Raw genomic sequence first — 16,262 nt, forward strand, 5'->3', positions numbered from 1 at the left:
TTAGTTAGCTAACAGTTTAGCAAGCAGTATCACCTCAGGTAACGTTAGCGGTGCTAACGCATGACTTTAAATGCGTTAAAGCTTCCTTAAATGTTAACTTATCCACCATTCTTTAGGGCAAAGTAACTAGTTATAGTTGTATAGACAGTGAACCGGGAAACTTGAAAGGTCATGTGGTTTGACGAAGGCTTATTATGTATATTTTCATATTTCTTGGTCGGCAGAAAAAAGGTATAACATTACGTATTCGTTCAAAGCACAAACAACGATGTGTTTAACCGAAGTCAAAGTCAAAAATCTGCAGCAATAAGACACTTAATAATGATTTGTACAAGTATCTGTTTTACACAATAACCACCTGTTAGCCATATTCTTCCCACAGGGTGGTCATTTACAGTGTTATTTTCTTTATACTCCAGCTTTCTCAGCTTCAGTACATCACTGCAGCTGAAAGATGCCCCAGGGGTTGGATGATGCTCGCAAAAAGTTTATCTTGACCACGACTGGAAGCTTCTATGGGATAAAGCCTTCGTCGTCCCTGGTGGACAGCCCAGAACTCAATAACTTCCTGGATGATGGGAATGAATTTGTCCTGTCCGTCAGTAGACATGACAATGACCTTCACTTGTCAAATAAGGTAACACACATGTTTAAAACATCATTACAGTGATAAAGTTTCCCAGGACAGAGCAACATATCCATGTGAAATCTTTTGCCTCATGACTCATAAGGAAATATCCCAACCTTAAGCCAATTTGTGTTATTAAGTGGTTAAAAAAACAAAAACATCTGGTTTCTACTGATTCTAAACAGCATTTCCTTTACAGATTTGTATGTGTCAGATAGCCTGGTAGTATGTATATGTGCAGGTCATGTTGTGTTATACTTTGAACAGCAACAGTTGGTTCTGAGTCAGCCTCTAAAGAAGGCAACCCTTGCAAGAGGTGTGGTCTCAGATATCTATGAATTAATGTCTATAGCTGCCCCTAATGCATATTTTTCTGTCCAGCTGGCTTGGTAGCATGACCTAAAGACATCTCTGACTGCTTCCCAGTGGAACATGATTTGAGGCTGGCTTTGAGATCTTCTCAGTGTGTAAGATTTAGGATTATACAATATCTGGGATTTTCCAGCTGTAAAAACACTGAGTTTTTCGATGTCATTTTCCCAGTTTGCCCCAAATGCTTGCTGGGCCAGAAGTTTGACACTAATGTTGGAATAACTGTTGAGCGCCTATAGACACTGGGTTGCTTATCTACTAAACGACTAATTCTTCTAAAGTGGAGCGAGCGTTAAGCAGCCTGCTTCACAAGGGACTGTGGCTGAAGGAATACCTGGATTAACTAGACATGGAACAGCTTGTTAAAAGACTTCGATAAGGGGCTGGAAGACCACTGAGATACTGTCTGTGCACTTTTAAAACAGCAGCCCCTAGTTTAACAGGCTTGTATACAATGGATGTACAGGATCCAATGTATGTTACATATGCTACATGAATGTAGCATATGTAACATACATATGCTACATGAATGTCACCCTCACATCCTCCTCCATCCTTTTTTCTGAATACTCTTTGCTTTGTACTGTTTTGTTTTGTTCCGTCTTGTTTATTTCCTATTCTTGTGCCTTTCTCATCTGATTTGCCCTTGTTGAACGTGTGTTAAATCTAGAAGAAGGAAATAACAATAAAACTGTTTATAACAAAACAGCAACAATTGACTCGACAATGAAACTGTGTCATTTTGCTTTGTCAGATTGAAGCGTTGGGGGACAGCGGAGAGAAGGTGTTGGTGTTCTTCAAGCTGCATCCAACAGTGATCACAGAAGACAACCTTCACCAGAATCTCCTTGTGTCATCCATGCTGGAGTCTCCCATCAACACCCTCTACAAGGCTGTAAGACAAGTCTTTGCACCTGTACTGCTGAAGGTGAGCCTGTCTCTGTGTATTAAAGAATTCCATAGATGGTTTTTGAAAGATGTAGGCTTTGTGTAGTAGCATCAACCAGAGTGGAAGATTGTTCTGGACCACACAGTCAGCAACATCCAAAGCAAGTGTAACATTTCTGAAACTACTATTTGGAACATGTTTCAAGTTGGATTTAGTTAAAACATTTCCTATAGTTGTAGTTAAAAAAAAAACACTTTTTAATTTGAAGTATTTTAAAGGGTTTGTTGAAAAGAGATTAGGCAAGAGCAGACAACAAGACCATTAGGTCTAAAAGTTGCAGCCTAAATGTGTCTCTTTCACTTCTCTCCAGGATGAGCACTGGCGTTCAGCACTTGACCCTAAGCTGGCAGGCCTGCTGAGTGAGCTGGAGCTTGGCCTGGGCTCAGTGGTACGCCAGTCTGGAGCACAACCCTCTGCCAAGAGGGGCCGCACAGAGGAAGATGTTCTCGGTATGCATAAATATATATTTGCAGAAAGAAATTCACAGGTCAGGGCCAGAGTGACAACAGAGTGATAGACAGCTATTCAAATACTTGGATTTTAGAGGGACATAACATTATGCATGCAATTTGGTAGTAGTATTTACAAAAGTAAAGTTATTCCTCACTGCTACAAGCTGTAGTGACATGCTCTTTCAGCTAAACTGTACTGGACTGCTGCAACTAAAATTGCAGTGTTATAATAAAAACCCCTCTTAACTGAATCTGATAAGAACAAGGTTACGTAATGATTTTGAAACAGTGTACTCATATTTTTGTCGTCCCCATGCAGGCATCCTGACTTCTAGTGATGAATTCCAATACTGGGACGATCTCTCTCAATCTGCAGAGAAGAACAGTGCGAGAGAAAGGGCTACATATTTCACAGAGCAATTTAAACCCATACAGAAGGTATGCATGCGAACCTTTATGTGTTAGGACTGGCTACATTACAGCTACCACATATTGTTTGTACACAGGGTGGTTCCCAGTTGAATTAGTTATTGAGATGTAAACTAAAATCTGTAACTGTATTCAAATAAACACAAGAAGTTTGTGCTCTAAAAATAAATAAATAAATAAATAAATAAAAAAAAGGGATCAGCACTCAGTGAATAACCTCCTAAGCCCTACGACAAGCTATTATGGCAAGGCTTAACTATACAGACCAGTGAGCAGTGATAACTAACATGTCTTTGGGGTCATCGGGTGGGAACCTCCTTTCACCGGTGTTTCGTCTAGTTGGTCCCACGACACCTCCAGGAGGCTAGACAGTGATCTCTGGCGTCCCAGAGACACTCCCCTAATGCCAGGTCTCACTGCTCCCCACACTAACCGAACAACCTCCTTTACCTTACCTATACTACCACAGAGGAGGTAGACCCAGGGAAGAAAGCCTTGTTGGGCTATCACACTCCCCCGCCGGGTTAGGCTGTACAGTCTACCTCCCCAAGACGAGCCCTCACAACAATGACACCTCCAGGAGGCTAGACAGTGATCTCAGCCCAAACAGCACTGCCACCTTCAACCAAACCCAGGCTCCGTTTATGCGAGCTCCAGGCAGAAGCAATGCTGATACTACCTTTACTAGCACATTCACCATACTCTATTTCACACGCTACATACCATAACTACAATGTAAGCTAAAGTTAAAGGAGATAAATGAACTCACAGGATCAGCAAACACACTCACTTTACTGTACTTAGCATTGACTTTTCAGACAAGTTGATAAGTTGGTTTTGAACAGCGTTTAATAGTTCTTCAAGAAGCTGAAATTTAAATCACATTGAACTTACTGGGATTAAACTACATTTAACTGACACACCAAACTGTGTATCTCTTTGTGTTTCCATCAGGAGTATTGTGGTCTTGATGGCTTGTCTATGCCTGATGTTGTGGACCTGGTGGAGCAGACCAGGGACACTCTGGATGATGTTTGGAGGCAGACTGATTTTGAGCCATATCCCGAAACACGCATGATCCGACTCATGGATGTTATCGGTGAGACTCTCTCACATGTACGCGACCCAAATCAGGAAATGAAAACAAATATTTGCTGATGTTGTCTTTAACATACAGTGTGTGTCAAGACTTCTGTGTTAGCTCCTGTGATTGTTGATGAAATGTACATCTCTTGAGAAATGAAACTGATATTGTTTTCCTTGGAACTCCTTGGTATACAGAAGTACAGTATGTACTACCGTACATACAGAACATGAGCAGTCACCAGTATGTTGAAATGCTTGAGATTGCAGTGATATATTGGTAATGTTCCCTCAGTGCATGTGCGTCACTGTGTGTGGATGCCTATGTATGTGGCAATTTTGTAATCTTTTCTGTTTGTGTTTGTTTGTGCACAAGGTGGATCCCTTGGAAGATATGTTCAGAGGAAGCTGAGTGATCTTAAAATCTTTGAGGAGCCGTTTGTATCGATGAGAGAGAACCTGAGAACGGGTATCGCCATTTGTGAACAGTGGGTGGTAGCCTGTGAACATCTGACTGGACAGGTATGGAAGATTAGTATGGGGGAAAAGTATGCACAAAATGGTTCCTCAAAAATCAAAACCTTTACTGTTTACTGTCACATTTAAACCCATCACTTCAATTCAACTGGAAGCAATGCATTTAAACATAAAATGTGACTGAAAATCCATTTCTACTTGTAATATAAAAGCGAGAAGGTGAGCATTAAAACCATTTAATTGCCTTATTTTATCTCAGGTATGGAAAAGACATGCTCCCCACCCCTGGAAAGGAAACAAGCACTGCCCACAAACCCTTCATTGCCTTGCAAAAAGGCTAGATGAGGTAAGATATGGTTCAAATCCAGGGACAAGGAAACAGACTCTGCAGAGTAGACATTGTGCAATAGTGCATATTTCTCCTTTGCACACAGCATTGTGATACACTGGTTGCATCACATTCAGACCTTAAAATATGTCTGCAAGCATTCTCACAGTTGTCCCCTCCCCCTTTGTGCTTGTTTGTGGAATAGTAGACGTCACATTTACATGGAATTTCCTCTTGATGTTTATTTTGAAACCAGAACAAGGAAGGAACATGAGCCATATATGGGTTATAAAAGATACTCATGTTTTTTGACCTTTACCTTCCAGGGCTCAACAATCAGGATTGCCCGATTGCCCGGGGCAAGTAAAACTCACAGTCAGGCATGTAAACTAACAACTCACTTGCCCGATCGGGCGAGTTGCTAAAAATAGTAAAAGTTAATAACTAATTGATAAAATAAATGTATTTTAAAACGTGTTCTTCTGCTCTGATGCAGCAGTCTCTCTGCCTGAAGTCACAGGCACAGCTGTGTAACAATGTCCTGCCCACAGCCCCCATTGATATTATTTTGCGCGACGGATGCTTCATATAATAACATAACAATATACTATTTATGGTGTTATGCCATCGTGTCATTTCTGTCTCTACATGGTCACGCATTAACAATTCTCCTCTGCTCTCTGTATCATGCACGGCGGAGTTCCGCCACACACACAGGTGATCAGGCTAGAGCGGCTCGGGCCGCATTTTCCTGATCAAACCTGACCCCGAGCCCAGTGCAGTTTGTCAGCTGACAAAGTTATTGAAATAGACAGTGTGTAAATAACCAACAGACTGCTGTTACGCACAGACAAACACGCTGCTCGCACAGCAGCTCAGCATGGCACTCAAGCTGAGCTTGTGTTGCGTTCAGGCGTTGTCACGTAAATAACAACTTCCAACACTTAAATAGGTCATAGCACAAAACAGCAGCATGTCAAGTGACTTTTTACTTTTATTATGTTCAATAAAATAGAATGTTCCTAAATCTTGAGACACCTCATATGTAAGCTAGACAGACATTTCACCTGCTCATTACTGTGCACACATGTACTGTATGTACTTAGTCCTAAAGAGCCCTTCTGGTGCCAGTAGATACATAGAAGCATCCCAGCAGGCTGTGCTTTGCAAGCATACAAAAAAGTTTCACGCATGTGAAAATTATTTTTCATGCGTGTGCTTCACCTCCGCTGCTACAACTCCATCCTAGGGGAAACACTGCTGTGTGCGTTTTGTGCAACAGGTGGATGTGGTAGTCTACTGGTAGAGTAGAGAGAGAGCGAAGTAGCGTTGAAGTACAGTAGAGCAGGGCAGAGAGATGGAAGCAAAATATATTAAACCCGGTGTTAATACAGCAGAACTGGAGAGATGGGTGAAAAATAAATAGAGGTGGGCATGGCTCACGTAGGGCGCAAAATTATAGACGGAGAATGATTGACAAATTTTTCACTTTAAGCCCTGACACTGTCATTTTTGTGTAGGAATTAAGCTACAATACATGACATATGTTGTTTTAATTAATAAATACAGTGTGAATAAAGATTACATAACATAAAAATAACTGCAGTCTTTGTTATTTGATAGCCGCTTAAATTAAACAATTTTTATAGGGCAAGTAAAAACTGCCTTCGGGCAAGTAGATCTCTGACTAACTTGCCCGACCGGGCAAGTGAAAAAAAAAAACCTTAGCGTTGAACCCTGCCTTCTTTGCCCTTCTCACGTCTGCTTAAACACTTCTCTCTTAAAGGCACACTATGTGAAAATCAGAGCAAATGAGTTGTCTGGACAAGGTTCTTAACATGAGGTGGCTGAGCTAGCAGCTAACCATAGCCATAAACTAGCCATAAACAGAGGTAAACAACAGTGACAGTGCTGACATAGCTAACAGAGTTAAGTGGGGGGAATTGTAGGGAGTACACCACACTTCGACAGCAACACCATCATGACATCAGCGGTAATCGCTGTATGAGCTCATACAGCCTCTGGGATACACACTTGCGCTAACACATGTGTGGCTGGATTGGCTTACCACAACAAACACCAAATAAGCTCTGATTACAACACACACAGAGGTAGCGTGATCTAATTCTCACCATTACTCCACGATATCTTTCCGTAGCAAATAGTGGTTTGCTGCTACAGTATATTAATGCTATGAATGTCTTATACAGAACCTTTAATAGAATATTGTTAAATGTATAGCACTATTTGTTAAGCCCCTTATTGACCCAAAAGTCATCCACTCACATGGACATTCATGAAATGTTCATAAGTACAGATTTGATCCCATCTTTTGTTTTTACACAAATTGTGAACCTTTATGGGCTTGAAGTAACTGTCTTGAAATGCAGACTGTGAAGGGGTGAGGCCCTGAATTGGGACATTGTCTTTGATAAACTACCTGCCCTTGTTAGCTGTTTGTATGCATGGCAGTGTTTGCAGACCAGGATCCTCCTTGTACCCTCTGAAAAAACTGCTTAGCTGTGGTACAGATCTATGACGCCGTTAAAACCTCATTTGAACTGGCGAAATGATTTTTTTGCTTAGAAACACTACCACAGACTTGGGGAAGTGGCCACATTGATCCAAAGACATACAGCCACTGTCAGATACATACAGATGAGTCTTTCCTCTTTAAAATAAATTATATCATTTCCCCTGTGGACAGAATGATAAATGTCGGAGCCATCTAATATCTGCCGTGTTAGCATTTCTATTAAAGGTTCGACATGTCAGTTTATCACGCGTATTGACATCTCTATTTCTTAGTCTCCCATACCCGTATACACGCTATCTTAGAATGAGCACCATAATCGGAAAAGTCAGTCACAAATTGTAAGTCATGTTCACTCCTGTGACCCTGGTAACCAAACATAAATAACAATTGACATAGATAATGTGAAAACGCTCTCCTTTTTTATGTCCACCAGGTAGTGACTCTGCGTATGGTTCATGAAAAACTGCTGCGTCTGCTGCCAGGCGGGAAGCAGCAGGCTCTGACTTCAGATCGTGTGTTTGAACCTTTCTCTGGACTCAACCCTCTGCATTACAACCCCTACACTGAGGTTAGTAAAAATAAACAGGGAGTGTACATGTGTTATGAGCATGTAAGACTTCTGATTTACCTTGTTTGAGCTTTCCGCAGGCCTGTACTTTGTTAATGTCAGTGCCTTTTACAATAAAAAGAGCAACAGATTTACATAGCCACTAGCTAGCATTAAAGGGCCAGCGTGTAATATTTGGCATGGTTTATTGTCAAATCTGAATCTGAATCTGAATATTCTACCCATTAATATGTTTATATAAGTGTATAATCGCTATAAAATAAAATTCGTTTGGTTTCGTAGCCTTATAATTATGCTTTTATATATATATATGTATATATAGCAAGGGCCTTGCTTTAGAGAGGTCGCCATCTTGCGCCGCCATGTATGTACGGCAGACCGAGCAGACAATCCAAGGAAGGAAGAAGGAGGAGGAAACAGCAGAGAGTGTTAGTAGTTCGTCGATAGAGAGTAGTGAAAGGTTTTTTTAGTTATAAAGTTTGCGAATGGACCACATTTACCACTCAACAGGAGAGAATGAACCCAAACCGTCATCTGCGAAGAAAAGAAGACGCAACTTCACTCTTTGTGATGCACTCTCTGCGGCGCTTTTCCTCCTGATGATATATCTCCCCAACGATGGTAGCAGTAGCACCGAATCCCATTCTGTGCAGCAAAATGGGAGCGGAGGATTCAGCCTCTCTTCTCGCCTGCTCAGTGTACGCTGGCTCTCATCTGTGAACTCCGGCTCAAACAGGTATAGCTCTGGATCTGTGTCCGCTACAAGAAACTCTTCAAAATCGTGTTCAGAGTCGTCCATTGCAGCGACAAGTCCAGAGATATTGCTAGGCTAAATAAACAGCTGAGGTCTGTTTACAGGCTACGCTGTCAGTCAGTGTGCGGGCTGGAGATTGGTGGAGCAGAGAGGGGAGGGGGTGCCCGCTAGGTATTGTAAACGAGTATGTGTGTATGGAGTGTGTGTGTTACACTAGAAGAGTCAGAGTTTGGGATGGAGTCTTTTACCCCCTGGAGTGTTACCGGAGTTTTTGGAGTGCTTAAATAAACTGGCCTTTTTCCCGAACGCTCCTCTGGTCTCCTGCTCGTGAGGGATTCATTACAATATCGTAACATGGTTTAGATTTCTAAATAAACATTCACCTCGTTGCTAGATAGACCTACTCCTGAAAAACTCGTGTCTGCGCAAGGCTTTTTGTCCCTACGAGGCCACCATCATTTACCTGACGGGACGGGTGAGCGAGTGAGCCCTGCAATCTAGAATTTGACCAGTGATGTTACTGTTTTCAACGGTTTTCAACCCATTTTACACACTGGCCCTTTAAATTATAATACTGTAAATTGCTTCTCATGTAACTGAAGCAAGCATGAAACATCCCTCTCAAACTTAGCATATGACATTTTGTTGTATGTTTTTTGTAGCCTGTTTGGAGAACAGCGGTGGCTCAGTTTGAGCGCCTAATGGCTCCATCAGAGCAGGAGGTCGCAGGCAGACTAAAGAGCTACATTGCTGATGTACAGGACAACCCACAACAGGTAGTGAAACACACTGCTTCAGCTCAGGTTGTAAAATATTGTCTGTGTTATTGTGAGAACTTAGAGTATGTGCCTGTTTGTGTTTGCTGTCTAGCTGTTGCAGGTGTTTCAAAAGCACAAGGAGTTAATCAGACGTCCCACCATCAGCAAAGAGCTGCAGTCAGAGAGAGAGACCTTACTGGCTAGACTACTCGACTACAACAAGGGTACACAGCTTGTTTCAGAAGTGATTTAGTTGAAATGGCACAGTAAGATGTCTTGGTGGTGAGAATAAGAGAAATATATTCTTTAGCTGAAGCACTACCTGTTCTCGTATAGTAAGTGACTCAGAAAAAAATGATGTATATGATGAAGGGACATTCAGTGGTGACACACTGTTGTTCTGCATCGTTGACTTCTCTTTACTTCATTGATTTTCTTAGGCCTGAAGACTGATTTTGAGAACCGATGCCATGGAGGCCCTGGAGACAAATCTGGTCCACTCATTGGCAGGAACCTCCCTGAGGTGGTGAACAAAATCGTCTGGGTCCGACAGCTCACACACAAGGTAACAGAGCATGTGTCTGTGTATGATCACATGCGCACATATCCTGTATGAGACCGCTGGCAACTGAATACCATGGACTTCCTCTTCTTTTATTAATTTGCATGGGCCTACATCCAATAATTGGACTGATAGTGATCTGATCACACAACCGTAGCTTTTTGCTGATGTGACAAATATAAAAAAAAATCCAATGATATAATAGTGTGTACTGATTCCTTTTTTTAAAAAAAATATTTCTTACATTAGGTTGAAGACTCTATGCGTATAGCTGAGGCACTGCTCTCAGACCTGTCCGGTTTTAAGGGGTTCCTGCATTTCTGTGATGACCTGCTGGAGGGTCTGAGGGCGTATGAACAGGAACAGGTCGGGGACTGGTCAAGAGATATACTGTCTGGACTGGCTGACTCAAAATCAGGCATCAGGTTGGAAACACTGCACACTGTGACCTCAGCTAACATAACATACAAGACAAGCTCAGAGCAACACCAAATTTTATCTCGTTTGCCACTGAAAGCATTGTGTTCAAATTATATGTCAAAGTATCTTAGACAGCAGCATACTTACATTTCTCAGTAAAATCTTATTAATTTGTTAACATAATCTGTACTGTTTTCTGCCATTTTTATTTTCCATGTTCATCATCATGTTATTTAGCACATTGATGAAGGGCACCTCAGTTGGAATAGGTGCCAGTTTGATTGGATCTAATTATAATTCTCTCCCTCTGTATAGTCTCCAGGCCAGTAACCGTGTGATGGATCTGGACCATGTGGACGGCAGGCTGAAGATCCAGTATTCAGACAGGCTGGTCAGTCTGGTCAGGGAGGTCAGGCAGCTTTCTGCCCTGGGCTTTCCCATCCCAGCCAAGATACAGCAGGCTGCTAATACTGCAGACAAATTCTACAGACAAGCTATTGTCCTTAAACAAGTGAGAGTGTACACAAAGACACACAAACATGTTTTCCTCATGTTTTTATTCATATCTGTGTCATTATTTCTGTTTTAGCTAGTCTCATGCGCGTATTGTAACAAAGTACTACTGCATTGTAGGTGGCCCATTTCTACAACACCATTGACCAGCAGATGATTCCCTCTCAGAGACCGATGATGCTTAGTCTTGCCCTGGCCTTTGAACAGGTCATCAAGGTACTGCACACAGCTGGAAATTATAATTTTTACTTCCCAGGCATCGCATGCTAAATATCAAAAAGGATAAATGTACATTAATCAACATTTAAACAAATGTAAATGTTTAAATGTTAGCAGAAAGGCTACTTTTTATCAGCAGTCCCTTTGCCTGATGTTGTTCGGCCTCTCAGAGTAATTCAGATAATAAAGTATGTACATTAATTAAAACCATACAACACTGTGGTAAAAAGACATTTACCATAGAACACAAAATATAGTTCTTGAAATTTCTTTAACACAGCAAAACATTTTATACATGAAACTTACTTATCATTGATAAATTGTTCCTGGCGCTGATTTCTTATTTTGGACTTGAGATGATATTTCTGCTTTTCTTTTTTAGAATCCTCGTTCTCAGTCAAAGGACTCAGGTGGTAAACTGCAGATCACCTGGGACAACCCCAAAGAGTTGGAAGTTTACATTGCTAAGCTGCAGTCTGCTGCAGAGAAACTCTCCACCGAGAACAGGAAGTTACGAAAATGGCACACTGACTTCACTGACAAGGTTGCAGCATGCTGTTAGACTGTATTTTGACTTCAGTTGTTCACTAAATTATTAAATAGAGAGGCAATTGGCACTAATTTGAATTATTTATTGTGAGCATATTCCTTTGGAATCATAATCTGAGATTAGTAACTAAAGTCTTGCTGTGTATTTGCTCGCACACCTCTGGGGACATTTCTCAGGTGGTGACATTGATGAATGTGGACCTACTGAGACATCAGCAGCGGTGGAAGGATGGGCTTCAGGACCTCCGCACTGGCTTTGCCACTTTGGAGGCTCAGGTATTGTTAACTGTCAGAAGTGTAAGTGTCTTTGCTGCCGGCCTTCATGTAATTTTTATCTACATGGGTTTTTTACTGAACACATTATTTTTATATGAATGACAAACGTGGAGAAAACACCAGGGAGTTCTGTGATTATCACTGTAAAAAAAGCATGTTACAAAACTCTTTTAGCACTCATTACAAAGCTTGTCTTTGGATATACACAACCTGTACAACAAATTTTAGTTCTTGGAAAACCTATGCATGTATGTGTGTGTGTTTAGGGCTTCAGGTCTGATGACATGCGGGCATGGCGTCAGCACTGGAACCATCAGCTGTACAAGGCTCTTGAACACCAGTACCAGACTGGACTGGAAGCTCTGAACAAGAACCTGCCTGAGATAAACATAGACCTCACTTTTAAGTCAGTACACACACTTTGACTGTCTTGCTCTTTATGTCTATTCTCTAATTCCATTTCACTCTCAACTCTACCTTGTTGTTGCCTTTTTTCTCTTTCTCTCAAACATACATAGTATTTCCCCTCTCTCGTACAACAACGTAATTGATCAGCAGTTTTTCCCCCGTTTTTATGTTTTCCTCTCCTTCTTGTGAATAGACAGGGCCGCTTGCAGTTCCGTCCTCCATTTGAGGAAGTGCGAGCACGCTATTTCAGGGAGATGAAACGGTTCATCTCAATTCCAAACCAGTTCAAAGGTGTCAGCGCCCAGGGGGAGGAGCTCATCTTTAGCGTGATGATTGATAGAAACGCCTCTGGGTTCCTCACCATTTTCAGCAAGGCTGAGGACCTCTTCATTCGTCTGCTGGCTATACAACACAAGTTCAAGGTGCCTAAAGAACAGCTTTTTTGGCATTGATGCTGATTATGACAGATGATTTTCAGTCAACTGTCCCATTAAAAGCATTTGTATAAAGATAAGAGAAGTATAACAATTTTCGTCATGTCTAGGGTAATTATCCCCATACAAAATGAAACTATTCTAATGAGTACTAATGAATCATACAAGTAATATCCATAGAGTGAACATATTAAAGGTCACATACTCTCATTTTCAGTTTCAAACTTGCATGCGGGGTTTCTAGTAGAGCATGTTTACCTGCTTTAATGATTCGAAAAAAGCTGTACAGTTTTGTCCAACATATGCAAAACATATTGATAGGGGATGTGCAAAAGTTCATTGCATGGAGAACAGAGATAATAGTCCAAAAGATCTGCATTAATGTCATGAGTAGAGACAGATGGGAAAACAATGCAAAGACAATGTGAGGATGCATTAAATTCTGTGGCAAGCATGCTGCTCTTTGACAGTTCAGGGATTTGACACTGGCCTCAGAGGTCCTTTGCTCATTGAATCATTGCAAGGAACCATTACTGTACTGTTTTCTTTGAAAGAATACAGTTTAAATTAGTCGTTCTTCCCTTTTTATGTACTGAAGCTGTATTGTCTTTATTGTCAGCATTTTCCCCCTTAACACTACCTTAGTAGAACAGTGAGCACAGTATATTATCTTTTCCCTTCTGTCCGTAGCCATGCATATCTAAATCGTCGGGAAATCCCTCAGTCACCTCTAGACTTCTCTTCTATCACCCCTACTTTGTTTTGTTTTTATTTAGTCACCTATTTCTGGGTATTACATGTAGCTTTGGCGCAAGTCGAAGCTTCATGTTCATTATGAAATTTATAAAGAAAAGTTGTACGTGTTCAACCGGATCTTACGTAGAACAAGGGAGAGGTACTTTTCTGAAATTATTGGAAACTGCAGTAACAACTCGCGTGTCTTATTTGCAACAGTGAACGATTAACAAACTCTCCAGCTCAACTGCCGTTGGAACTGATCTCCACCTCTAAGTGTAATGAGTTTGCAGTATTCTTTTGCGACAAGGTTCAGACCATTAAAAATGCCATCAATTCCACAACACCAATAACAACCCTGCAGCCACCTAGACACTTAGAGCTGACTCATTTTGCACCTGTAACTGACAAAACTGTCCAAGAGATCATCACCAGTCTGAGTTCGTCTACATGCTGCCTCGATGTGTTACCCACTAGATTTCTAAAGTCTGTGCTGAGCAGTTTGTTACCACCACTCGCTCACATAGTTAACATGTCACTACAATCTGGAACATTCCCAAAGGCCTTGAAAACTGCAGTTATAAAGCCTCTCCTAAAGAAGAGCAGTCTCGATGCCACAGTACTGAACAACTACCGGTCCATTTCAAATCTGCCGTTTTTAGGCAAAGTCCTTGAGAAAGTTGTTTACCAACAGCTTACTGACTTTCTCCGAAAGAACAACTCCTTTGATGTTTTCCAGTCAGGTTTTAGACCCCATCACAGCACTGAGACCGCTCTTATTAAGGTGACAAATGACATCCGCCTGAACACTGACGCAGGCAAAGTCTCAGTTTTAGTCCTGCTAGATCTGAGTGCTGCTTTTGACACTGTCAATCATGAGATCCTTTCACAGAGACTAGAGGACTGGGTGGGCATCTCTGGCACTGCCCTAAATTGGTTGAAGTCCTATCTAGAAGACAGGAAGTACTTTGTTGAAATTGGTAACTGTGTCTCAGACCACATGGCCTTGACCTGTGGGGTGCCCCAAGGGTCAATCCTGGGACCCCTTCTGTTCAATCTCTACATGCTGCCTTTAGGCCAGTTAATACAAAGTAATAATGTGTCCTACCACAATTATGCAGACGACACTCAGATCTGTGTCTCACTGACAGCAGGTGAATATGGACCAGTGGATTCACTCTGTCACTGCATTCAACAGGTCAGTGTGTGGATGCAAAACAACTTTCTCCAGCTAAATTCAGACAAGACTGAAGTCATCGTATTTGGTCCACAGAAACAAAGAGAAAGTGTCAGCAGTCACCTCCAGTCTCTCTCTCTAAAACCTACAAATCAGGCTAGAAATCTCGGGTAATAATGGACTCAGACTTGAACTTTAACAGCCACATCAAATCAATAACATCAGCAGCTTTTTACCATCTAAAAAACATTGCCAAAATCAAAGGTATAGTGTCTAAACCTGACTTGGAGAGACTTATCCATGCATTTGTCTCTAGTAGGTTAGATTACTGTAACGGCCTGCTCACTGGCCTCTCCAAACGGACTGTAAGACAGCTGCAGTACATCCAGAATGCTGCTGCTCGGGTCCTGACCAGAACCAGGAAGTACGAGCACATTAGTCCTGTGCTCAGGTCTCTACACTGGCTTCCTGTGGCTCAGAGAATAGACTTTAAAGCAGCTCTGCTTGTGTACAAGTCTCTCCACGGCCTAGCACCAAAGTACATCTCTGACATGTTAGTGCCATATGAACCATCTCGGACTCTGAGGACCTAAGGGACCGGCCTCCTGCTGGTGCCCAGAGTCAGGACTAAACATGGGGAATCAGGATTCCAGTTTTATGCAGCTAAAATCTGGAACAGTCTTTCTGAAGATGTGAGACAGGCCTCTACTCTGACAATGTTCAAATCTAGACTCAAAACAGCTCTATTTCACTGTGCATATAACTGAAAGGATCTTATCTGTACTCTTCTCTTTTAAAGTTCATTTTATAATGATTATTTATGTTTTTATTTTGTATTGTGATTTTAATGCATTTTCTTGTTCTGTAAAGCACTTTGAATTACTTTGTGTACGAATTGTGCTCTACAAATAAACTTGCCTTGCCTTGCCTAGATTTTGTGATCTTTGATACAGGAACATTTATAATTGGGAAATATGCAAAGCACCTAACCGCTGTGATTTTTGTGTGTGTGCGTGCTTGTGTGTGTGTGTGTTTTGTAGGAGTGGGTGGTGCTGGGCCAGGTTGATTTAGAGAAGTTAGTGGAGAAGCATCTGAACTCAGTGCAAGACTGGGAGAGAAACTTCAAGGCCCTGAAAGCCAAAGGGAAGGAGTCAGAACGTCTGCCCAGGTATGCATCACACATTATAAACACAAGTCAAATGAAAAAAAATAAATTCAATTTTATTTATAAAGCCCAATATCACACATCACAATTTGCCTCACAGGGCTTTACAGCATACGACATCCCTCTGTCCTTATGACCCTCACAGCAGATAAGGAAAAACTCCCCCCAAAAAAACCCTTTAATGGGGGAAAAAAAACAGTAGAAACCTCAGGAAGAGAAACTGAGGAGGGATCCCTCTTCCAGGACGGACAGACGTGCAATAGATGTTGTACAGAACAGATCATTATAATACATTTACAGTAATCCATATGACAAAAAGATACATAAAGAGAGAGAAATTGAGACAGAGAGAGATGCAGGGCAAGCAGTAATGACAATAGCTACAATAACAGTAATTTTGGTAGCATATGTTATGTGTATATAATGATATATGATAGTATATGTATGTGACAATAATAATAATTGTATGT

The 16,262-nt window shown here is 41.4% G+C and overlaps 1 protein-coding gene across 2 annotated transcripts in view; it reads left to right on the forward strand.

Annotated features, from left to right (window-relative positions):
* The window catches only part of LOC125888637 (cytoplasmic dynein 2 heavy chain 1), a 146,941-nt gene that overhangs the window by 418 nt on the left and 130,261 nt on the right, over positions 1-16,262 (forward strand). For both annotated transcript variants that reach the window (XM_049576118.1, XM_049576120.1), the window contains exons 2-20: positions 420-637; positions 1,755-1,928; positions 2,260-2,398; positions 2,721-2,839; positions 3,785-3,929; positions 4,290-4,435; positions 4,650-4,736; positions 7,688-7,822; positions 9,239-9,352; positions 9,447-9,558; positions 9,775-9,899; positions 10,146-10,321; positions 10,632-10,827; positions 10,950-11,045; positions 11,431-11,592; positions 11,775-11,873; positions 12,140-12,279; positions 12,475-12,703; positions 15,668-15,795. In XM_049576118.1, the coding sequence (XP_049432075.1) occupies positions 455-637; positions 1,755-1,928; positions 2,260-2,398; positions 2,721-2,839; positions 3,785-3,929; positions 4,290-4,435; positions 4,650-4,736; positions 7,688-7,822; positions 9,239-9,352; positions 9,447-9,558; positions 9,775-9,899; positions 10,146-10,321; positions 10,632-10,827; positions 10,950-11,045; positions 11,431-11,592; positions 11,775-11,873; positions 12,140-12,279; positions 12,475-12,703; positions 15,668-15,795 (2,705 nt within the window). In that variant the 5' untranslated portion in view covers positions 420-454. The remainder of the gene's footprint in view (positions 1-419; positions 638-1,754; positions 1,929-2,259; positions 2,399-2,720; positions 2,840-3,784; positions 3,930-4,289; positions 4,436-4,649; positions 4,737-7,687; positions 7,823-9,238; positions 9,353-9,446; positions 9,559-9,774; positions 9,900-10,145; positions 10,322-10,631; positions 10,828-10,949; positions 11,046-11,430; positions 11,593-11,774; positions 11,874-12,139; positions 12,280-12,474; positions 12,704-15,667; positions 15,796-16,262) is intronic.

The sequence above is a fragment of the Epinephelus fuscoguttatus genome, linkage group LG5 (genome assembly GCF_011397635.1).
Source record: "Epinephelus fuscoguttatus linkage group LG5, E.fuscoguttatus.final_Chr_v1".
In the NCBI taxonomy this organism is placed as follows: domain Eukaryota; kingdom Metazoa; phylum Chordata; class Actinopteri; order Perciformes; family Serranidae; genus Epinephelus; species Epinephelus fuscoguttatus.